This window comes from Rhipicephalus microplus, chromosome 7 (assembly GCF_043290135.1).
Source record: "Rhipicephalus microplus isolate Deutch F79 chromosome 7, USDA_Rmic, whole genome shotgun sequence".
NCBI classification, from domain to species: domain Eukaryota; kingdom Metazoa; phylum Arthropoda; class Arachnida; order Ixodida; family Ixodidae; genus Rhipicephalus; species Rhipicephalus microplus.
This window is the reverse complement of record NC_134706.1, coordinates 21,670,848-21,693,921: the sequence shown is the minus strand read 5'-3', so window position 1 is coordinate 21,693,921 and position 23,074 is coordinate 21,670,848. Positions and strand designations below refer to the sequence as shown.

At 46.3% G+C, this 23,074-nt stretch overlaps 2 protein-coding genes across 2 annotated transcripts; one reads left to right on the top strand and one right to left on the bottom strand.

Moving 5' to 3' along the window:
• Positions 1-573: 573 nt before the first annotated feature.
• On the bottom strand, positions 574-11,503 carry LOC142767716 (uncharacterized). Its single transcript, XM_075869929.1, has 7 exons — positions 11,373-11,503; positions 8,020-8,107; positions 7,149-7,332; positions 6,275-6,290; positions 5,545-5,642; positions 4,097-4,267; positions 574-824 (listed from the first exon to the last, which is right to left on the bottom strand). Exons 3-7 carry the CDS (start codon positions 7,306-7,308, stop codon positions 574-576), a joined length of 696 nt encoding a protein of 231 aa, XP_075726044.1. The 5' UTR covers positions 7,309-7,332; positions 8,020-8,107; positions 11,373-11,503.
• Positions 11,504-15,708: 4,205 nt separating this feature from the next.
• LOC142767332 (uncharacterized) lies at positions 15,709-20,500 on the top strand. Its single transcript, XM_075868817.1, has 2 exons — positions 15,709-16,332; positions 17,781-20,500. The coding sequence occupies exons 1-2, from the start codon at positions 15,866-15,868 to the stop codon at positions 19,390-19,392; spliced, it is 2,079 nt and encodes a 692-aa protein (XP_075724932.1). The 5' UTR covers positions 15,709-15,865; the 3' UTR covers positions 19,393-20,500.
• Positions 20,501-23,074: the final 2,574 nt, after the last annotated feature.

Below are 23,074 nucleotides of genomic sequence, written 5' to 3'. Positions count from 1 at the left end.
GCGTTTAGTAAAAAATGTTTAACAATTTCGAGCACTTTGTACTCAACTATGGAAGAGCACTGAGCCGTCCCGCTGAAAGATTACACACACCTCTCGCACTTACAAAAAACTTCATGCATACTTATGAAGTGAATGCTGATGACGGGGCTAAGCAGTGTGCATCGGATCACGAATAGGGGCCTTGTATTTTATTCTACTTAGCAGCCTTTTATTGGGCTCTTTTTAACCTATTGGTAGGTAAGATTCTTTGATGGGTGTCAAATGTCGGTGTTTTTTCGGTGTTCTCGCTCGTTATTTTGTTTGTTCTGGTTAACAGCCTTTTGACCTCTTTGTTGTTAGCAGATGCTTAGGTTTCTAAATCTGCTGCAGAGGCCGCGTGGGGGCTTATGGACTCCGCCCTCAAAAGTAACGAGGGATCATTGCGCAATGTAACAGAAAGAAAAAAAAAGAATAAGTAGTGAGTTATGTCCGCACACACAAAGCTTTTCCCAATATATAAAACTTCTTTATATGTGTTTACATGGGTTAGTCACTTCGTCACAGTGCAAACGAACTGCAGGCTCTCCTTTCCTCTCACCTGTAAGCGATGCCGACGCCGAAAGCCGTGGTGTAATACGTCGCATAGGCGTCGACGAAGGTGGCCAGGCTGGCGTCGAGGCCGCTCGGAGCCAGGGGCGGGTTCGTGTAGCCCTTGTAGAGCGAGTCGTACAAGATGTAGTCGCACAACGCGTCCGGCGGGAACATCTGCGTCGAATTGGTCTTGGAGCCCATCGTGCACACCAGCGGCTCGTCGAGTTTGCCAACGCGGGGCCTCCTGGACGTAGCTGCGTACGACATTGTGTTCTCGAGAAATGTATGCTCACTATATTTATATATATAGAAGGGAAGGCACGACAGGTCCGGGTATTTTCTATATTGAATGAACTTACAGATAGCACATTTGAAAAGGAAATTGTATTTACTAACGTTTCGACCGTGGCACGGCCTTCGTCAGAGTAAGTGATAGATAGATAGATAGATAGACTTACTCTGACGAAGGCCGTGCCACGGTCGAAACGTTAGTAAATACAATTTACTTTTCAAATGTGCTATCTGCAAGTTCATTCAATATATACACCATATATATATATATATATATATATATATATATATATATATATATATATATATATATATATATATATATATATATATATATATATATATATATATATATATATATATATATATATCTTGTTACGGTGCGATGGATGCCTTTATTTACAGGAGATGATCAATGCGAGAGTCCAGGGATCTGGCCGATCACCGCTCGTGCCAACCTCGTTCTCCTCTTCTTCCACGCGCATCCTCAGTATCGTAGCAATATATATATATATATATATATATATATATATATATATATATATATATATATATATATATATATATATATATATATATATATATATATATATATATATATATATATATATATATATATATGTTGATGAGTCTTAACTTCAAATTGCGGCTAGGACATAAAGTGATGTTTCGCTGGGACAGTTGTGCATCATTTCGTGCAGTGAGCGGGGAGACATTGTGCCTGTGCCCGATCGGTGTGTGTGTTGTTAGTGTCACTTTGGGTGACAAGGTCTTCGAGGCTGAATTCGCCGTCCTGACCAGCTCCCCCCATGACATCATCTTGGGCATCGATTTTCTACGCGAGTGCGGGGCTACTGTAGATTGCGGTGCTGGCGAGATTATGCTATCGGCATTTACTGACGATCCTAGGTGCTGTCAAAGTCTATCACCGTCATTGAGGATGTTGTCTTGCCGCCCAACTCGATGAAGACCGTACGCGTTAACGCCTCTGCCTCGGACGCCGGAAAGTTTGATGTTCTTGTGGAGCCCATTCCTCTTAATTGCGCCAAGAAAAATGTGCTCATTCCACATTGTGTTCTGTCGATCAGTGATAGGCGATCGGCCTTATGGGTGTCGAACTATTCAAATGAACCTGTTATGCTACCCGGCGGAATGCGACTCGCCCGCTTCGAACAAAATGCGACCAGTTTCATTGCATCTTTAAGTGACGAGAGAGTAGATCCTATTTGTGCAACGTACCATACAGAAGCCAACTTTCTGAGTATGGTAAACAAGTCGCTATCATCAGAAAAACGTCAAGCTTTGGTTGAAGTCCTTGCGAAGCACGCTACTATATTTGACTTCGCGCAGAAAGAAGAGCAAATAAGTGTACCCGAGTGGCGTACTCGCCATGGGATTGACACAGGATCCGCTCACCCTATACGGCAGAAACCATACCGTGTCTTATCTGCGGAGCGCAAGGTCATTACTCAACAGGTAGAAGAGATGTTAAAGAAAAGGGTTATTCAAGAGTCGTGTAGCCCTTGGGCTGCCCCTGTGATTCTTGTCCGAAAGAAGGATGGTACATGGCGATTCTGCGAGGATTACAGACGGCTCAACTCAGTTACTAAAAAGGATGTCTACCCGCTTCCCAGGATTGATGATGTCATCGATTGTTTACATTCGGCATCGTACTTCTCATCTGTGGATTTGAGATCTGGTTATTGGCAAATACCCAGCACCTCCACCAATCTTTTTACGGTGCGATGGATGCCTTTATTTACAGGAGATGATCAATGCGAGAGTCCAGGGATCTGGCCGATCACCGCTCGTGCCAACCTCGTTCTCCTCTTCTTCCACGCGCATCCTCAGTATCGTAGCAATATATATATATATATTTGCCGTGGGCAGGATCCGAAGCTGCGACCTTCAAATGATGCGTTCGATTCTCTACCATTAAGCTACCACGACAGCTATCCCCCCAGCTACTTTCTAGGGTTTATATATATATATATATATATATATATGATAGATGCGTAATAATGATCTGTATAATACAAAATTTAAACGTGTCTTCACAGAAGTAGTTGTTGATTATTTCTTGTGCATTTATATACGAGAGCTTGCACCATGAACATTCGCATACGACATCTATACCATCGTTCAACGACGACGCACCAGGCGGCGCATCTTAATTTCCTGGGATAACGCCCAGTCTCATAATTACAGCATTGTAATAGCTGAAGTATCAATAAAGTTCCCCATACCATCCCATAACATAGCTGATGTAGCATGTTTCTGGGCACAAAACATGGTGAATCCCACGTGAAAAGGGCATCGACAAGCTCATGATAAACACACGTACTTGATATGGACTCATTCGAAGCGTTGTCATTTGAGGAGAGATACGGCAAGTTGTTTACTCCCCTTAGTGTTGGGATGAGCTGTGCCTCTGCTGATGCATACATCACCTCATTCGCGCTTCAGTAACGTGAGAGAGAGAAAGAGTTCATAGCTGGAACCGTTAACACGTGCATATGGCCCACTTCGCCGCTCCTGCAGAGAAGTGAGATATACAAGACGCCCTTTTTTTTAAGTCTCGTCCACGTTTGTAGGTAACGCATTAGGTATAGAGCACCCCGCACGTATTCCCGCGGCAGAGAGGTCCTCGCTGCGACTCCGAGCTCATTCACGTAACAAAACGTTGCAGCCTTCGAAAAGACGAGTCCACTTACCAATACGCCGGCTCCGGCACTTCACCCTATGCTCACGAATTTCTCGTCGCAAGCTTTCTTTTGAAGGCGTTAAGGTGGATAGACAGAGGGACATAGAACGGGATAGATAGATAGATAGATAGATAGATAGATAGATAGATAGATAGATAGATAGATAGATAGACAGATAGATAGATAGATAGACTGTTGGATGGATGGATGGATGGATGGATGGATGGATGGATGGATGGATGGATGGACGGACGGACGGGTGGACGGACGGAAGGATGGACGGACGGATGGACGGAAGGATGGACGGATGGATGGATGGATGGACGGACGGACGGACGGACGGATAGAGAGATAGACAGATAGATAGTTCGATAGGTAGGTAGGCAGGTAGATTGGTAGGCAGGCAGGCAGGCAGGTAGGTAGGTAGGTAGGTAGGTAGGTAGGTAGGTAGGTAGGTAGGTAGATAGATAGATAGATAGATAGATAGATATATAGATAGATAGTAGAACCTACGATAATGATAGACCTACTTTTCGGCAATGTGACTGTTGCTGACGTAGCGGGCGAACGAGGAATTTCTGTGTCGGTGGAGTTCTGGGTGTCTTTGCTGCCGACGAACAACTCGATGGCACCACCGCCGCTCGGTATGCTACTGATGTCCTGATAGTCTGCCTCGGTCGTCTCGCTAGATGACTGGGTGCCTGCGAAAGAGCCCATTCTTACGTGAGTGAGGCACGACTGCTCTGAAACGCGCACACTATATGCAGCACGAACGTTCAAGGTATTGGTGCGTCATTATGGCCGCTTCATAACGTCACATCATCGTTATTGTGTTGACTGTACTACTCTGGGGTGTAAAATGGTGAAGTGAGCTGGGAAGGACACGTTTGTTCAGGACAGCTAATCGATGGACGGTATGTTTTAGAACAGCGTGTGCAAAGATAGCGTTCTTAGTGGTCGCGCGCGGTTTCCGTCACTTAACGGGTAACCGCGAGAGGATAGCGTACTACGCATGTACTGTGAAGTAGCGATATGTGCTAACGCAAAGCTTCATGTGCTGTATTTTAAAACTGCCTTGTAAGCGCAACGGAATGAATACCAAAAACGGGAAATTAACTAAGGTGACGAAAATGAAAAAATAATTGCAGTTATAAATGAATTTAATTGTTTTTACACCCTGTAGAAATTGTCTACCAGTGAAGCTGAAATGAATGATTCCGGTGTTCCTCACTGGTTTCAACACGGAGTGATCCCTCTAGGTGAATCAGTGCAGACGACTGTGAATTTTGAATAGAGGTACCAAGCTTCACGGAATTTTTGGGAAACGCACAGAAAGATAGAGAAAGTCCTTTTGAATGTAGCGTACGTTACTTTAAAAATTTGCTTTCGAGCAACTTGCTCAATTTGGCCCTGCTCTTCGTTCGGGTACACTTAAATTGACAAATAATGAGGGGGGGGGAGGAGGGTTCGAAAGTTCTTCGCACAAACTTGGTTTGTGGACTTTGGCTTCTTAGTTCATGGTAATAACCGTTGGTTCTTAACGTCCCAAAACTCCTATACGATTATGAGAAACGCCGCAGTGGAGGGCGCAGGAAATTTTGACCACCTGGGGCTCTCTAACGTGCTCCTAAATCTAAGCACACAGGCCTCAAGCCTTTTCACTTTGATATAAAATGCGACCGCCGTGGCCTGGATTCGATCTCGCGATCTGTGGCTCAGCAGCCCGGTGCTTTAGCCACTAGATCACTATGACGGGTCTTAGTACAGCACAGGTGGATAGTTGGCTTTATCCAACTTGTGTGACACATGCTTTGTGGACAGCCGGCCTACCGACATTCGTTTCACCTTGCCACCTATGGTTTTGCTGTAAAACGAAATCAATCCGATCAACCCAATCGGAGATTATCGCAGAGGCCCTCGTCGTATACAGTGCGCATCGAAGCGTGCTGATGACAAAGACACCGAAACTAGGACTCACCTAACGTCAGCAGGATGAGCGTGGTCACTGCGCCTATAAGCATGAACAAGATGACGGCCGAAAGGGTTATCACCAGGGAGGGTGCCTGGAAACCCCCTCTGCGCAAGACAAACACCGGTTCTTAGATTGAGCGCCTAAACAAACACGGACATGTGAGAAGACGTCTCAAAGCGAAAGCTCTATTGATGAATGTCTTTCAAAGTCATTCAGGGCACTGCGATGACCTTGAGTTGCCGGAGCCCGTCTAGCAGGCGTGACGTCAAGCTACGTGGTCCGCTGTGGAGAGGCGGTGATGCTGTTCTCGCTCGGTGCCTCCTCGCTGGGCTATCCTATAGCCTAATGCCAGTTGCTACTGTCAGCGCTCCCTTTGCTTACTGTAGTTTCAGTTTGTAGCATGAATACGCGTACACACCTAAAGGATGGTGTTGAGATAATACACTAATTAATTACGCCCAGGTCTAATCCACATAAACTGCTTGTCCCTCCCCCTCCCCTTCTCTTCCATTGGCCCAATTCTTGACTGGAACCTGTGAAATGGGAAAGTCACGCTACCTTCGCCCTTGTCGTAGAGTCAGGTAAGCTTTGGTGCCATTTGCAGATCATGCAAACGTTAACTCAAGTCAGTTGTATGTTGGCTGCCAGAACATAACGGCTCATTCATTCACTTTAAGGTTAGAAACATCGATATGTCGAAGAACAAGTTTTAACCAAGCCGACTTTCCATACTTACCTAGAGACCTTTTCATCTGAAAAAGAAAAGTCCCGTAAGTACTGGGCAGCAATTTAGCGATGATTGCGAGATTTAGCATTCAATTGCATTGATTGTCAGCTCTATAGCCAGCGTCCAATACCCAATCTACCCGGCATATCCGGTATCGTCTCTGTAAGTACGCTACCGAACCTATAAGGAATAGGTTGGCTTCACACATACCCTCGGACATATTGGCCAGTTGTTTCGTATAGCGTTAGCACATTAGAAATGAAAACCATCAGTGCATTTAGTTTGGTCGTTGAAGAAGAATATTTGTTCTTGAAGAAGAGCATAACCTAAACTAAGCTAACCTAACGCTTCTGGCTCACGGTATTCAGTGAAGCAAATAAGCCTTGCGTTGCGATCCAGCCAATGCCTAAAATTACGTATGTACACAGAATGAAAGAACCAGTACAACCCCGGATGGCAGCGTGCAAAACGACTTGCCAACATTAGCGGAGATTGTTTAATCTTTCATGCAACGGCCATCTCGTTCGGACAGCAGTGCAGCCTGTATTGCAATTTGTCTTTGATGTCGTCTTCGCGAAATTGTCTATTTGGTTGGTTACGGGGTAACTGAAACGGCCACTGCCGGCTTAGCTGTGCAACCGCCTACAGTATGTATTGGAACACCAGCTAGTGCTCGCTGATGGTGGACCAAGGGTTGCTATTGTCGGCTTACGTTGCCTAGTAATTTAAATGCCGGCATTTTACGTTGCCCGTGGTAAGTCATGCATTTTAATCGCGTAATTAATTGGTACTTACGAAAGATCTGATAATTCAGCAGTAAGATCTGTCTCTTTAAGTTTGTTGCCGAACATGCTGTCCTAGAACTACCATGTTTCGTTCGTACCTTTGGTGACGCTGGATGTGGCTGTGGCCGTCGGGTCGTACGTCGACTGGGTGTAAGACGAGGTAGTTGCCGCCTGGTCGTAATTATACGGGGCGTAGTAAGGGGCGTAATACGGGTCGTAGTACGGGTCGTAGCCCTGCGGAGTCTCGTAGTAAGCCATAGTGTGCTACACGTTGTCGACAACCTGGTGAACGTGCCAACAGAAATGGTACTCCTATTTGAGCAAAACTCGCGTTGTTACATCACCGAGACGAGCAATGTTTTTGCTTTAGCCTATGGTTAGAGCTTCGTGGTTTCGGAAAAATCGAATAAAAAACATCCGATAAACTAGTGCCAATAAAAATTTGGACGGTTCAGGTTTATCTGATGCACTGACTTTAAACGGACAATACGACCTTGTCCTCTGCTTTATCGAAATGCTATGTTCTAGACCGTCAGCTCTAAGCGGTTCTGAAAAGTATTTTTTTCCTTCGGAATCACGCTACATATAGTGCTAATGACATCCCATATACTTTTTTGGGCATTTTTGTCTGCTAGTTATCATTTTGTCTAACAAACAAAAAAAAACTCGGACCTAAATTTGTCGCTTCTTTCCTTCATTCATAGCGAGGGTCTCGTTCTGGCGGACTTAATAATTAAAAGTAGTGTGCGAGCGAGTATTGGTCTGGTGACAGCTCGTAATGAGATGACGTGCTATGTGACGCCAACAGGCAGGAAACAAGTGTTCTGCACTCGCCGTCACGGCTAATGGGGGGGCTGACTGGCGCTCCTACCTTTAAATGCACATGAATACCCCCTATTATTGTGCCTAACAACGTTTGGAGGTTGCAATACAAACACAGAAGTTTTGTAATCGTGTGATTGTACTTACGTGTATAGTGCTGGTGCGTTCAAACCTTCCTGGCAGCGGAAGTCCACTTCGTGTGTTCAAATGTTTTCGCGATCAGATATCGCTTCAGCTGAAATATTCGAGCATTGCGAATAGTGCAAAATCAAACCCCGAACTTCGGAGAATAGGACATACACAAGAATTAGCTTAGTTTTAATACAAATTCTCGCCAAAAAACAAACTCTGAAAAACACCCTCTGAATCGCAGTCAAAATGAACTTCGAAAAGGTGCAGCATTACTTATGGTATACACAAACGGAACCTCCAGAGTAAGTTAAATCTGCCAATAGTGAGACGGTGTGTTTGCTCTGTTGCTTCTAATACCGCGCTGCTTAAACTTACTGGAGGAAAGATTCGTTCAGGAAAAAATAAATTTGGCACCTCTGCAGATCACAATTTAAGAAAAAAATGTATGTTTGACTCTTTTCGTCTAATCTTTGCTTGGAACGCGTATGACGTTTACTCCATTTTGAGTCCCACGACTCTTCTAAGGGAGTATAAAAAGTCTCCAAAGAAAGTTTACGTGTCCCTTTAAGGAAAGTCATATGTTGGGCTAGGTGGGACTTGGAAAAAGAAGTTGAATGACTTTTTTGTATGGTGCGAGAAGCATAGCTGTGTAGACACGGAATATGGAGTAGCGTAATGAAAAGGAAGGCAAGCCATTTAAGTCAGCTTGCAAAACGAGAGCCCCAGTGTGTGTGAATCACATCGACCCAAAGGCAAAGGCTGCATCTGCTCATGGCGGTTGCCGGGGAAGGAGGAAAGTGTCTGGGCTATGAGCCAGAGAACAGGGGAGGGTGCTTAAAGAACTCACACACGATGGTAATGCAGCAGTTTAAGTGAAACGCTGTTCCAATCATTTTCAACCAAGATGACATAAGGTAGGACTATAACTGTTTAATACGATTTGGCACATAGGTAACGTTTAGAGTGCTACCAAAATACTTCCACAGAGGGCCGTTGGACAGGTGATTCGTAGAATCATTGATTTCGAGGAATTAAGAAGTTATTCTCCTATTATCGGTCCAATGTTCGTGATTGACCATGCAGAGAGATCCAGGTCGCGGGTTTGATACCGGCCGCGGTGGTTGCAAGAATGGACGCGCAATTATAGAAAACCATGTGCTGTGAGAGATCAGCGCATGTTAGCCCCAGATGAACGCATTCTCCCCGACCTTCCTTTACGGTGTCCCTCTTGGAAATATAGTTTATTTTTTTTCGGCACGTGAAATCTCAGAAATTACTTTTACTGATGCACACGAAGCCTGCGTTGATTGAGTGTAAATCTCTGGTGCCGCTCCAATTTTTTTTTTTGCTACTAAGACGCCGCCGTCGTAACTATAAATAGCGTACTTGTTTCACCAACATGGCGACCTTGGTGACGCAAAGGCAGCTTAATTACATCTCTTTTGAACTTCTTCAACGTGACAATGATGTCACCACCAAAATTTCCGTTAGAATCTGTCCATAAATAATGAAAGAACATGGAAATGATACCATTGACACCTCAGCCCCGCCGTGGTGGTATAGTGGCTAATGTACTCGGCTACTGACCCGTAGGTCGCGGGATCGAATCCCGGCTGCGGCGGCTGCATTTCCGATGGAGGCGGAAATGTTCTAGGCCTGTGTGCTCACATTTGAGGGCAGGTTAAAGAACCCCGTGTGGTCGAAATTTCCACAGCCCTAGACTACGGCGTCTCTCATAATCATATGATTGTTTTGGGACGTGAAACAACATATAAATTAAATCAACCATTAACACATCGCGTCACAAACCGTGCGTGTCCTGTGCAGTTCGCCAACATGCTGGTTTCATTGATGTACAGCCTATAGGGGAAGCTGGCAGGGATCGACGAGTCGCAGCTTCTTCAGGCCGGTGCTTAGGCACCTTGATACGAGTGCATCAGCAAGTGAATATTGCAGAAGGGTTTCTTGAAGGGCTAGTTGGTAAATGATGCTGAAGGGAACAGCGCAAAAAAAAAAAAAAAAACGGGACTGAGAAAGATTGAAGACACGACACAAGCGCTGATGAACAACTGTGTGGGAATCGATTATACACCTGGAAATATATAGCTGAAAAGAGGAACAAAAACCATCGCGTGTACATAAGAGCGAAAGGCAAAAACGAATGTGCCACGAGTAGAAATGCACAAGTTAACTACTAAAAAACATCATATTTCTTCTGGTGGCAGATTCGACTCTTAGCAGATTCGATTTTGCCTTTCACTGTTTTGTGCAGGTGATGATTTTAGATGCGGAAGCATCTTATACTCGCGCCTTGTAGTGCGCCGTCCGCGCCGTCCGCGCCGTCCGCACCGCTTCTCGAACATTCGACAGCTGACGCGCGCGCATGCGTCGTCGCGCCGTCGCCCACTCTTCCACCATCTGTGCATCCCTTCCTCCTCTACACACCGCGCGCGCTTCACTCCTCCACCATCTGTGCACCCTTCCTCCTCTACACACCGCGTTCGACATCTACAATTCTCCTGATTCTCCAGTGGACGCGCATGTGGCGTCGCGCTTCGAGAACATTCAACAGCTGACAGTGCATGCGCCGTCGCGCTGTATATATACTCAAGGTCGGCGCTCGCTCGCTCAGTTGCCGCTCGTCGGTTGGTTTGTACGGCGCGTCGACGTCCAAGGTCGCGGTGAAATGAATTCCAACGAATCCACAAACACAATGATCGACGTCCCTTCGACCAGCGCCGCCCTTTCGCATACGTGTGTACGTGTTCACTCATTTAACACCCCCTCCTACAACCACGTTAACAAATTTAGCCATCGACCCAAGTAAGTCGCAATTTAACACCCCATTTCACAACCACGTTAACCAATTTAGCCATCGACCCAAGTAAGTCGCACTTTAACACCCCGTTAACCAATTATATGGTCCGCATCCTCCTCAGTGTTCCCCCGAGGGAAGCTGCGGGCAATTTTTTTGTTTTCGTTTTTGTTTTCAGCTATATATTTCCAGGTGTAACAAATTTTCACAGAGTTGTTCGTCAGCGCTTGTGTCATGTGTTAAATCTTTCTCCGTCCCGTTTTTGCACTGTCCCCCTCAGTAATTTAGTATTGTGTGCAGCAGCTAACCTACAGCTAGATCGGGGAAGACACGTAGTGCCATTGTACCGAATCGTCTAGCCCTCAAGCCGAACTGCGAGCTCAAACGTTGGGCGTTCCACCTTGTCTGTGTGAACGGGCACCTTATGATAAATTCCTGTCCGTATAAACTAGATTCTTTACCATGGCACCCTAACCCTGTACTACGGATGGAGTCGACGTGCAAGAAAAAGTATTGTTTGGGCGACGCATGGCGCGTTTGGATGAAGACTCACCGGTTCAAGGCACGACTGGTCACCACCCTCGAAAAATGCTCGAAGAATGGCACTGGCGCAATGATGATGACGACATCCTTTCAGTATGGTACTTACCCACTATGGGTGTTCGGCCAAGGTCAGGGCATCTGAAAGTTTATACGCTAGTTTGAGGGCGAAAAAGTGAAGAAAGAGGGAGAAGGAGAAAGATAGAGAGAGAGAATAAAACCACTATATAAATTTTAATCGCACAGGGGTTGCAGCTGCAAGCATTGTGTGATTCGGCATCCAGGTCCGAGGGATTTGTGGTAACCTGATCATAATAAACATTCACTCTAAGAATACAAGCATTTACGCAATTTTCGAATAGCACGTCAAGGATTCTTTGTATCTTTGTCATTTGTATATTTCTTAGGAAAAGGATAGAAATCTTATATTTTGTGGATGAATTGAAATAGCAAAGGACATCACAAAAATCTCTGTGGCAATATTTAACAGCCGAAACACAGAAAGTGAGTATGATTTCTGGTGTTAAACTCAACCCTGAAACAGAGTGTGGGATATACAGAAGTATTTGTCAAATCAATAGATGATGGCAACGCGATGATACACAATGCTCGACATTTTCTATTTCCACGCATAGTTGACCTATAGGGGCAACGACGCCAGGCCAGTCTTATATAGAGCCTAAGCCGCTGCCCCCCCCAAAAAAAGAGGAGTGTTATTGCTTACTAGGCGAAAGGAGAAATTTTTCATCATTTAGAGAGATATCACTGGAAATTCCGATACGAATCCTCGGAATAGCTTGGACAAGGTAAAATTTATTGTCCCTAGGCGCACATACCCCCGGGCACAGCAACGAGAAAGTGTGCGAGGTTGCGCAAGATTTCATTGTACAGTCAAATAGATTTACTCAATAACCTCAATTCCAAAAGGTTCTCAGTTAACCAGCTTAGACTACTGAAAAAGTTTCTTTGATATCAATTATTGATTGCTCCTTCAGTAAGGACTAATTCATCCATTTTTTTTGTCAGGAAAAATCAACATTTCTGTTGATATTCTTTTGACTAGTATATTGACTAGAAGCTACCCAATTCTTGGCCAATCTACCATGGTGGGTGTGAGCCACAAGTTTGGGATCTACATCTACAGATGACTAAGCACAACTAGGATGGCTAATAAGAGATCATATATGACAGATAGAAGAGCACGAGCTGCCCAGCCGAATTTCACGATCCCACCGCTGCACACATGCGAACACTCACCAGTTTGCAAATTTCACGTCGTGTTATATAAATGTGTCATGATAAGTTTGGTTGATTGATGTGCGGAGTTTAACGTCCCAAAACTAACATATGTATATAAGAGACGCCGTAGTGGACGGATCCGGAAATTTCGACCACCAGGGGTTTTTTAACGTGCACTCAAATCTGAGCACACGGGCCTGCAGCGTCCTCGCCTCCATCAAAAATGCAGCCGCTGCAGCTGGGATTCGATCCTTCGATCTGCGGGTCAGCAGCCTAATACCTTAGTTACTATATAGAACACCGCGGTGGGACATAATACGTTTATGGTTCTACGTCTCAAAACCACGATATGACTGTGCGGGATGCCGAAGAGGAAGGCTCCCGAAATTGTGACAGGCTTCTGTTTTGTAACGTGCACATTAATATAGGCACCCGGGCCTCTATCATTTCGAATCCATCAAAACTTGGATCTCGTGACCGCAATGTGCGCCCCCATAAGTACGCCTTAACCGCATTTAAACAAGAATGAACGTCTAGGTCTTGTCATGTGGTTGAATACGCGTCTTAATGCTGGAAAAAGAAAGTTGCCTCTTCTAAACCACGTACACTATATGACAGCTGGCAGAGACATTTGCTCCTAAAATTCACAGCATGTCTCTTGCGACGTATGCTGTTTCGCTTCGCAGGCTGTTAAAATGCTTTTAGTACACCCATCACCAGAGTACCGTTGGAACTACATAAGGTCGCTTCGTTTTTTTTAGATACAGCTTTAGCACTTTTTAAACGCATGCCAAGAGGACAACTCCATTGATTTATTCCTACGTTGAGATACAGTGTCCGTTGCTATAGAGTTATCATATGGCCCCGCCGCGGTGTTCTAGTGGCTAAGGTACTCGGCTGCTGACCCGCAGGTCACGGGATCGAATCCCGGCAGCAGCGGCTGCATCTCTGATGCAGGTGGAAATGTTGTAGCCCTGTGTGCTCAGATTTGGGTGCACGGGAAAGAACCCTAGTGGTCAAAAATTTCGGAGCCCTCCACTACGGCGTCTCTCGTAATCATATGGTGGTTTTGGGACGCTGAACCCCACATATCAATCAATCAATCAATCAATCAATCAATCAATCAATCAATCAATCAATCAATCAATCAATCAATTGGAGTTATCATATGGGTACGTACGTAGGCAAGATTCGTCGCAGTAAATGTGAAGCTTATAAAGCCGTGCAACATGGCACATGGACGCATTAGTTGAACAAAACAAAACAAGAAGAAATCTGCGTGTGCATGACTTTCTGTCCCCTCCCTTCCCCCACACACAGACACACACACACACACACACACTGTCGGAATCCCATTCAATAACCTGCCTTCTATCCTTGCTTCTCGTCCGCTATGGGAGATCAGTGGGTGCGGTGCTTAGATGCTGAACCGAAAGGCGTGGATTCTATCCCAGCCGCGGCGGGAAAATTCCGGTGTAGGCGAAACGGCAAACGCCTCTGTACAGTGCGATGTCTGTTCTCGCCACAGAGCACGGGGCCGTCGAAATTTCGGTGGGCCTCCGCTACGACGCCCCTAGCGATCATATTGCGCTCTTGTAATGCAAAATCTGGCAAGATAGTATTCCCGATTCTCGGTGCAGACCAGACTTTGCCGCGAAAAAAGCAAAAGTGCAAACGCCCTTCATATTCTGTATTTATTGCATCTACCTATCTTGAGTTTTTGCTCATGGCCAACGCTGTTTTTTTTTTCGTGCACAACCAAAGACGCCGCCAACACCGGCGATAAAAATTTTGTGGAACTAGCTCTTTCACGCTATCCCGGTAAAATACGAGGTACATCCATTGAAACGTGTCTTTTTTTTTCGATTGCTATAATCTGCAGCTAACTACAGCTTTTCGTCTATGAGGATAAGAAGCACCTGTCATTGTGCACTTCGTTTAAAGCCGCGGCGATAGCACGGCTTTCAAACGGCCAGCAGCTTTGTATTGATTACGACATCGCAAACCGCAGGAAAGTATACTTGTCTCCACTTCTGAAAAAAAAAAAAAGACGCACCATGTCCACGAAGTGAACGATATCGAGTGGGCAAAGCTATTAAGCCTTATCCAGGAAGTAAATGATGGTGCATGAGTTGCTCCGTCCGTCGGCCTGCTTGCCTGTCTGTCTGATCAATACGAGTACTGGCGATGGCGCTCGCATTTCAAATGCAGCGTAAAGTCTCTTGAACTTTAACACAGCGTGCGTCTCCGCGCCATCTAGTGATTCATTCGAGTAACAATGACGCAAGCGCCATCTAGTTTGTAGTATTAGGGGTGGCTACGACAGACAATTACAACGGCAAGTAAGCCTACGCCTTGAGAAGCTCCGCCCCAAAAAGTACACGCGCATAGAGCCCGTGAAGTAGAAAGGTTGGCGAGTTGGAACTGATGCATTAAATCTCTTCAGAGTGAACGCGACGAAGCACAAAGAAGAGGATGTAAACGAGCGCTAACAACTCAAGTTTACTTAGGGAAATTTGAACCACCTTGACACTCAAAAATGCATGCGCAGAAATTACCTTTACTCAAAGAACTCGTACAACTTACGTTGTTCACAATTAACACGAATACAGATGGCTGGGATATGCGTACTCCATTCAATATGCGGGAAAAGATTGCACATCTCAGCCGCCTGTTTACCTTCCAGATTGTGAAATAGGTAAGTTTCACTAGTGCGGAAAAAGTAGACATATCTGAGTCGTCTGTTCGCTTTCTAGATTGTGAACAACGTAAGCTGCACGAGTTCTTTGAAAACAGGTAATTTCTGTGCATGCGTTTTTGCTTTTTAAGGTGGTTTGAATTTCATTCATTACACTCAAGGTGGTAGGCAGCGCTTGTATGTGTCCTCTTCTTTGTATAACGTCTCGTTCGCGCTGAAACGCTTTTAAGAATGCTCTGAGCCCACCACGGTTCTTTAGAACGGCAGAGCCGCGAATTCTACACTGCATAAACGACGTTTATATCAGCAATGCGTGGCTTGAGATAGCTCCAATCTATGCATGCGTTGCCACCGAATGATGAATGATAAGATGTGGGCTATCTCGTATACCATACGTAGTCGGTAGACGTCGCCAGTGTAATCCACCAGTCGCCGTTCGAGCAGGGCGAGAGTGGCAGGCTCTGTATGATTTAGGACTGGGGATAGCTGTGGTCTGGTTTCTCGCTCGGCCGCCTTTTTTTTCGAGCAGCGCAAGGGCGTTTCCTCCGGTGGCTAACGACCATCACGACATGGGCCACAGGAAACAGATCAGGGAGGAACAGCAGCCTTTCGATGACCGTGACTTCCCAGGACTGAACCTTAACATTCCTTGCAGTGCTCGAGGTGGTGGCGACGACGACGGCCGCAGCATTCCGACGTCCTTCTGTCACATCCTCAATTGTCTCTCCCGTTGGAACCGCTTGCTATGGCACGTCGGCTTGCAGTTGCGAGAGCTCCGTGGTCCAGGCAAGCTGTCCCTGGTACGGCTTGTCTATGGAGGCAGTGGAGGTGTCAGTCAGCGAGCGTGCCGTCGCAGCGCGCGGATTATCTTCCACGTCCTCCTTGCTCGGCACAGCTGCGTCGAGAGCCTGCACCTCGACGACGTCCTCATCGAAGGCAGCGGACTCGGCGAGTACCGGGAGTGCGTCGTCTCGCCGCTCTGGGAAAACACGAGCTTACGGACGTTGTTTCTCGGCAGTCTGTTCAGCGACTACAGGTCAGTACGCTGTGCTTGCTCTGTCAGCGCTTAATTCATTGGCCGCCCGTTGTCTAATTAGTAGAGGCTGAAAGCGTCTGTTATTTGGATTCGTTGTGTTTTCCTAGCCACACCGTAGATGTCCTTGGATAATATCTGGCCCGGGAAAGGAAAACGTGAATGTAAAGCACTTGGAATTTTACGGGAGCCATTCGAGGGAGCTTCAGAGGTGGCTTTGTACGCATTCTATAGGCGATTGTCTTATATGGTCTAATTTTTTGTCAGCCCGTTATAAGAGGCCAGAATGCTATTCTGTAGAGTAGTTAGGTTTGTGGAGTATGCACTGCAGTGACAACACAAGGCAAGCTGGTATGCAAGGAGTAATTAGGTTTGTGGAGTATGCACTGCAGTGCACCACACAAGGCAAGCTCGTATGCGAAATTGCGCGCCCAAATATAAATCGTTGTAGTTTCTTAGCTCTGCGTGATGTGTTAGCAATGGAGACGAGGCCAATAAATGCGTTTACGGTCAAGATTTTCAATGACTGGTGCTAATTGCATAAGACAAGGTGGCAAAGGTGTCATCACGGAGACTTGTGTTCAGCGCGAGAAGTTTCTTCGCAGAGCTGTTGCCTCTGATGTCTCCTGTTGTTTGAGCAGATGCCGCTCATTAGTTTTACGTTAGTTTAATGCCTGTCCACTGAGCAGGCACCACTTTTACGCGTTAGCGCCTTGTATGCGTGCTCCTTAATCAATGCTTTAGCTCTAGCCAAGTAGTGGTTTCCTTGAAGATATAAATTCACCTTTACATCCGGAATGCTGTTTCTTGGGCTGTTTAAATAGCATGCTGTGTTTATAGGCGCGCTTAATGAAGATAAACATGTATAAAACAACTACAAACAGCATACTGTGAAGAATTGAGTTGGCGAAACTCTAACGCTGAGATTACTACAGGTGGCCCTCGAACAGCTGCTTTGTGTGAAAGCACATGGAGTGGCCACAAAGTAACTCAGTAACTAGTATTGCTCTCAAATGCACAAACGAGATTCGTCAGGACAGTTCAAACGTGGTAAAATTTACTAGAACAACTTTGACCAGAAGGAATTTTGATATGATTGGATGGGATGAGTTCACGGTATAACACAGGCACGTGCGGGGCCTTGCCTCTTTTTTCTGAACAAGAGCCAATTTCGTTTCTGAAAGACTTGTTCCGCTGGGATAAAATGGTCAGTAAAACATTCAGAGGCAAACGTTTTGAACATGGGCCGGCTGCAGAGCCAGTACTTTTGTCAAGTGGTGTTGTGCTGTTAAGCGCAGTCGCATCTGATAAGTCCAATTCGCGGAAAGTTTAGCGCTAGCGATAACGCCATTAAAGGAATTTTCATCAGTTCCAACTCACGCCTTGCCCTGAACTTAATCGGGTGAGTAAAGCACTAGCGCATTCAGCCAAATTGTCGCCATTCCGTGCAGGAGCATTCGAGGGGATCTCTTCAGAGCCGTCTCCACGATGATAAACCTGCGGCAGCTGGTCATCCTGGGCAGCGGCGCGGTGCCCGTGGTCCTGCTGGACTCGATTTGTCTGCTTCTCGTGAACACAGTGTGCTTGACCACTCTGTTGTTGCCAGGCCTCGTCTTCAACGAGCAAAATGGAAAGATCCTAATTATCGCGCTACAACGAAACGACACGGTCGAGCATCTATCCCTACACGGCAGCATCGTGCACTCGTACCTGCCGAGCGGACTTTCCCGATTCTCCCGCTTTTTGAGCAACAGCCTGCTGCTAACAAGCCTGAGCGTGGAAGTTGAGGCTTCGGATCCCGAGAGCACCTACGCGGATCTCCTCGCCATTATTGCCCCACTCATCGTCCGCGGGAAACTTAGGAAGCTCCGTCTCGCTGGCTACCTGCTAAACACCAATTGCGCGATTCTGTTCGCTAGCCTCGTGTCTCAGACAGACGGGAGCTTGGAAAGCCTCGACATCAGCGGCTGTCGGTGGAAACCCAAGCCTACGCCCGAACGGGGAGGCAACGACGGACCTAAGGAAGGCCAGCAAACGAATCGTTGCGCATTCACACAGTCAACATGTGCCTGGATTCAGGCTTTGGACCACACTGCGCGAATGAAATTGTCCTTCTTAGCGCTAAGCTTCCAGGGCTTGAGGCCGCAGGACCTGTGGCCTCTTTTCAACACAGCCGTCACCATGGAATCTCTACAGGTCATCTCGCTGAGAGACGTGCCACGGCAAAATCTGAGAAAGGTTTGCCTAGTCATCCGGGAAACCGGAATGACTGGTCGAGTCCGGCTTGAAGGTCTCCAGCTTGTCGACTACGGGGCGCTAGTCGAGCTTCGAGAGTTTCCCCAAGCGTTAGGTAAAGTGGCTGTCAGCTCCGTAGCATGCTCGAGTCCAAAGTTGTTTGGGGACACAGTCCACCTGGCGTGTGCCTGGTACCCCATTAAAGCGTTCAAGCTCCTCCTCACGCAGGAAGTCCTGTCTGACGTCCGCACAATTCACAAGCTGAGCAAATGCATTCGAGGTAGTGCCACGCTGAAGGAACTCGTTCTCATCGGTTACGATCGGCCGGATCTCGAGCATACCCTTCGACCCGGAAAGGACCCTCACAGCGTTCTTCTCGACGCGATCTTCGCTAACAACGGCATTGGAGAGGTGCGCCTTACTGGTTTTCGCCTGGGTCAGGCCAACATGTGGTTCCTAGCCGAGAAAGTTGTCACCAGCGAGACTCTGTACGGGTTCTCTTTCACTTCTTGGGACCCGAACGAAAACGATGATTTTGTTCAGCTCCTTGCCGGGGAAATACGCGAGAACGACTTTATCGTCTACTTGTATGTGGCGGAATCGGTGAGTGCTGCCAAAGAGCGTGAGAGGTTCGTCATCGATGACGTCGTCGGTCGCAACCTGGGTTACATTACGTGCGCGGCGTACCATGTCGTCCACGGAACAGACTTGCCGCGTTGCGTGGCTTCCCATGGAGTCGTCTCGGAAAGTCCTTTTCTGAGGAAGAGAATCCAGCAGCTCGGGGAAGAGCTGGAAGAGACGTGCGCCATTGAAATCGTTTTAGAATAGTTGTGCAGTGGTCAACACACTTGTCAATAACGTTAGAATGGCATGCTCAAACACCTTGTATATCAATAAAAATTGATTTAGATAGCACGTGATTTAGAAAATATATCTAGTGGCCATGCGTGCGATGCTTAAGGCTTCTTGGAACCAGGTGCAATTGGCAAACGTCGTTAGTGGAATAAGGAGGGCACTATTCCAGCGTTTTAGATGATTTTGTTGACTTCTTTACTCACTGTTGTGCGAGCTGGTGCATGCTCGATAAGAAAAAAAAAAGGAAACGTGACGCAAGAGACACCATTACGCTAGAATACGAATGAGCACATAGACTGCACAATTGATCGTCCTGTCGCTCTTTCTAGAGAGCCATTCCTGTCCTGTCTGTTTGTTCCTCCGCATTTTTGGTGCCGTCCAGTGCTGCCAAAATGGACGCTATAAACCGATTCCCCATGCTTTGTACAGCGTTCGTTCGCGTTCCTGTGTGGTCAGCATTTCGACCCAAAGTTTACTGTCCATTTTAAATATTTTGTGAATAGTTACGAATTTTTAGTTAGTGTTCGGAGAGCTTTTACGTGTTTGAGCAAACTTGGCCAGTAGTGACGAAGAGAGCAACCCATGTTCTCGGATGCCATTCTTATACCCATAACTTGCCATTGATCTCGCAGCCATCCGTCCAGTGATGTATTTCTTGAGTTGTTTTATTTACACTGTAGTCATCTCGCCAGGAATTAAGCCCCGGTGTTTTCACGACGTGACTCGCATTGAAGGGAGGTGCCATGAGTGGGTGCTGTATTTTAGTTTTCATGCGTTTCTGTTTTTTTCTAAAGGTTTCGCGGATGCTTATTGCCACCACCTTCTCACCTCGTTTATGCAAGCCAAAGCGCGCACTGTATTTGACGATGTGAGACTCTCACGTAATTTTTAGGAATATTGGAAGTAAAGGCTGTTACTAACTTAATATGCTTGCCTCTGTTATAGTTATTTCTGTAGGAACTAGTAGTTTCACAGAAAGTTTCGCACTGCACGTGAAACTATCCTGACCTTTTCGTACTTTATTCTAAACTTGTCTGAGCGGGCTGTGATGCGTCGATAATAAAATTGCTTGACAAAATTAGGCCCTGTTGGAAATATTCTCCTGTGCTAACAGCCTGGAATGGGCGGTTAACATTTCGTATGGACCGCTTCGACTTTGTTGCTCCGAGTGACAAAACTCATTCTAGTTTTATTTTTGAAACAGTAATAATTCCAGAACTGTTGAAAAAATACAAAGGCATTACGTACATAATTCATAGTTTTATTTCATATTTATGAAGCGCGCTTCCGCAAATATGAGACTCTACCCTGAACTTAGACTGACTCCTGGCCACAACAGCCACGTTTACTTTCGATTGAGGCGAAAATGTGCCCGTTTGAGGCCGAAATGTGCCCGATTGAGGCGAAAAGAACCCCAGATGGTAGAAATTTCCGAACCACTCCACTACGGAGTCGTTCATATTAAGGTAGTGTTGGGACGTTAAAGCCTAGCTATTAAAACACTTTGGATGTAGCCTTGCCGTGGTCCAGAAATAAGCCACGCTGTTTTTTTGTTCAGGAAAGCACTGCCGCTAAGGTTTTTAAGAGTAAAGCGATTTGTAAGAACTGAACGTACTACATTCAAAGCTAATCTGATAGTGTACTTTGTATGGTATTAATAAATTTAAATCGCCGTGGCTACACCAGCTAGTGTTTAGAGTAAGTCGTGCTGCCTTCGTGTTAACCTTGCTCGGCTGCATAACCAAAATCGCGTGTTCGATCCAGCTGCGCCGGTTCCATAACTGTCGATTCAAAATGCTAAAGGGCAATGTACTGCGTGGTGTCAGTGCGTCTTAACAAACACTACACGATCGAAATTTGCGGAGTGTTATCATCCGGCGTACCTCGATGACATAGCGGTTTTGTCGCGTAAAAGCCCAGAAATTATTACGTTATGTCTCAAATCACAGCAGGCGCCAGAACGAATGCGATCACTATACACACGTCTAAAAAGGATAACCAAATATAAATAATTCTCAATAGTTTCGGAAGACGCATCTGTCAGCTCAGTAATCGTTTTCGTACTTGTGTAAAATAACATCGAACGTTCCATAAAGTCGCAGCTTGGCCACAAAGGCGAAGCAATGAACGTGATAGCAACTAATTAGATGGTCACGTGCGGAATGCCAAGCAGAAGGAAACGTGCCCCGCGTTTCTTACGCGCAAATGACGCACGAAACGTACTCACAGGTACAGATGAACGCAAATAAGCGTCTCAGTTGTTACTTTGCTGTGTCTAAAAAGTGCGCCCTTTACGCAAACGGAGGCTGTGCAACAATTGTGCGCCCCGTAACTACAACAGAATCGTTCCAGTGCAAGCCCAACGCCAGCCAAGACGTATCGTCCCCACCAGAAGATAAAGGCGCGCGAGAGATCGTCCACTCCTCTCCTCTCCGCGGGCCAATGTACGCGTGGGAGATGAGAGCCGCCGCGCGCTCATTGCGCCATCTTGCTGGTAATGCTGAAAACACGATAGTCACTTTGGTCAGCGCTGGCAGGAGAAAACGCATTGGTCAACGCTAGCAGGAGAATTGGTCAGAGAAGCCAGCACTCTTCAACCTGCAGACTTGATTAGTGAAATTGGAAGGAATTAGACGAAGACATGACCTGATTAGCGCATTCTTCCTAGCAGAAAAAAAACGATTTGGCGCGAAAAGTTGGGATGCACCACCTGGCGGGATGCCTGCATGACGTCACGGCAAGGATGCTTCGATGCCTGCCATGGCGCGCCGACATAACTTGAACTCGCATCATACACTGTTGCGCTGTTTTCGATCGGTTTTCGTTTTACTCAAGCTTCAGATAAATGACAAAAAGAGCATTCATAATGCTCCTAGTATAATGAAAAAGCCTTTGTCGTGCTGCTAAACTCGCGGATATGTTCGATTCTTGGCCGTGGCAGCCGCATTCCGACGCAAAATGAAGAGCAATTAATAACACGTTTGGGCTTGGATACAAAGTTATTCTACACTCTAAGCCAAAAATGGCCAAAATGGGAGCAACGGCTGTTTTTACTCCTTCAGACCGACTGTTACTCTCCGAAAAGACCAAGCGGAACAAGATGGCCGACTTGTTCGAGAATGGGGGAGCAACTGTATTCATCTTAAGTTTGTAAGGGAGCAACGGAAGGAGGAACCGCTGTAAATGCTCTCGTCACGCAACGGTTACTCCCCGGCAGGACACCGCACACAAATATGCATGCCGCCCACATTGATATTCATGGGCCAGATTATTGTTTGTTCTGTGTGCCAAGCTTCACCAAACCAAAACAGTGATTTATTTTAGCATCCGTAGATAATAAGATAGCAGCGCTGGCTGAACACAGAAGGCCTGAGAATACAGTACGGCAAATACCTAACACACGCAGCAGCAGAATGGAGAGTTGGCACGTCAAAGCGGACCGAACGCCGAAACACGTGCAAAACAACAATAAAAAAAAGCCTAGACACGCCGTTCGTCCGCGAAGTAAGGGCGTGAAAGTCGATCAAGCACCGAAACACGTGCATAAGGAGCCCCCCGCCCAGATATATCGGAGAAGAAAAAAAAAAGCGGACCCAGACGTGCTTCTCATCAGCCATACACTTAGTAGCACGCTTCACCGTGTAGTTTGAGGGCA

What these genes read in the sequence shown, in the direction of transcription:
- LOC142767716 (XM_075869929.1), bottom strand. Translation starts at nt 7,308, where the DNA reads ATGGCTTACTACGAGACTCCGCAGGGCTACGACCCGTACTACGACCCG. An exon ending in GCTCATCCTGCTGACGTTAG is followed by an intron (nt 4,268 to 5,544) that starts GTGAGTCCTAGT and finishes GCTCTTTCGCAG; the next exon opens with GCACCCAGTCATCTAGCGAG. An exon ending in AACAGTCACATTGCCGAAAA is followed by an intron (nt 825 to 4,096) that starts GTAGGTCTATCA and finishes TGTCGTACGCAG; the next exon opens with CTACGTCCAGGAGGCCCCGC.
- LOC142767332 (XM_075868817.1), top strand. Translation starts at nt 15,866, where the DNA reads ATGGGCCACAGGAAACAGATCAGGGAGGAACAGCAGCCTTTCGATGAC. An exon ending in AGTCTGTTCAGCGACTACAG is followed by an intron (nt 16,333 to 17,780) that starts GTCAGTACGCTG and finishes CATTCCGTGCAG; the next exon opens with GAGCATTCGAGGGGATCTCT.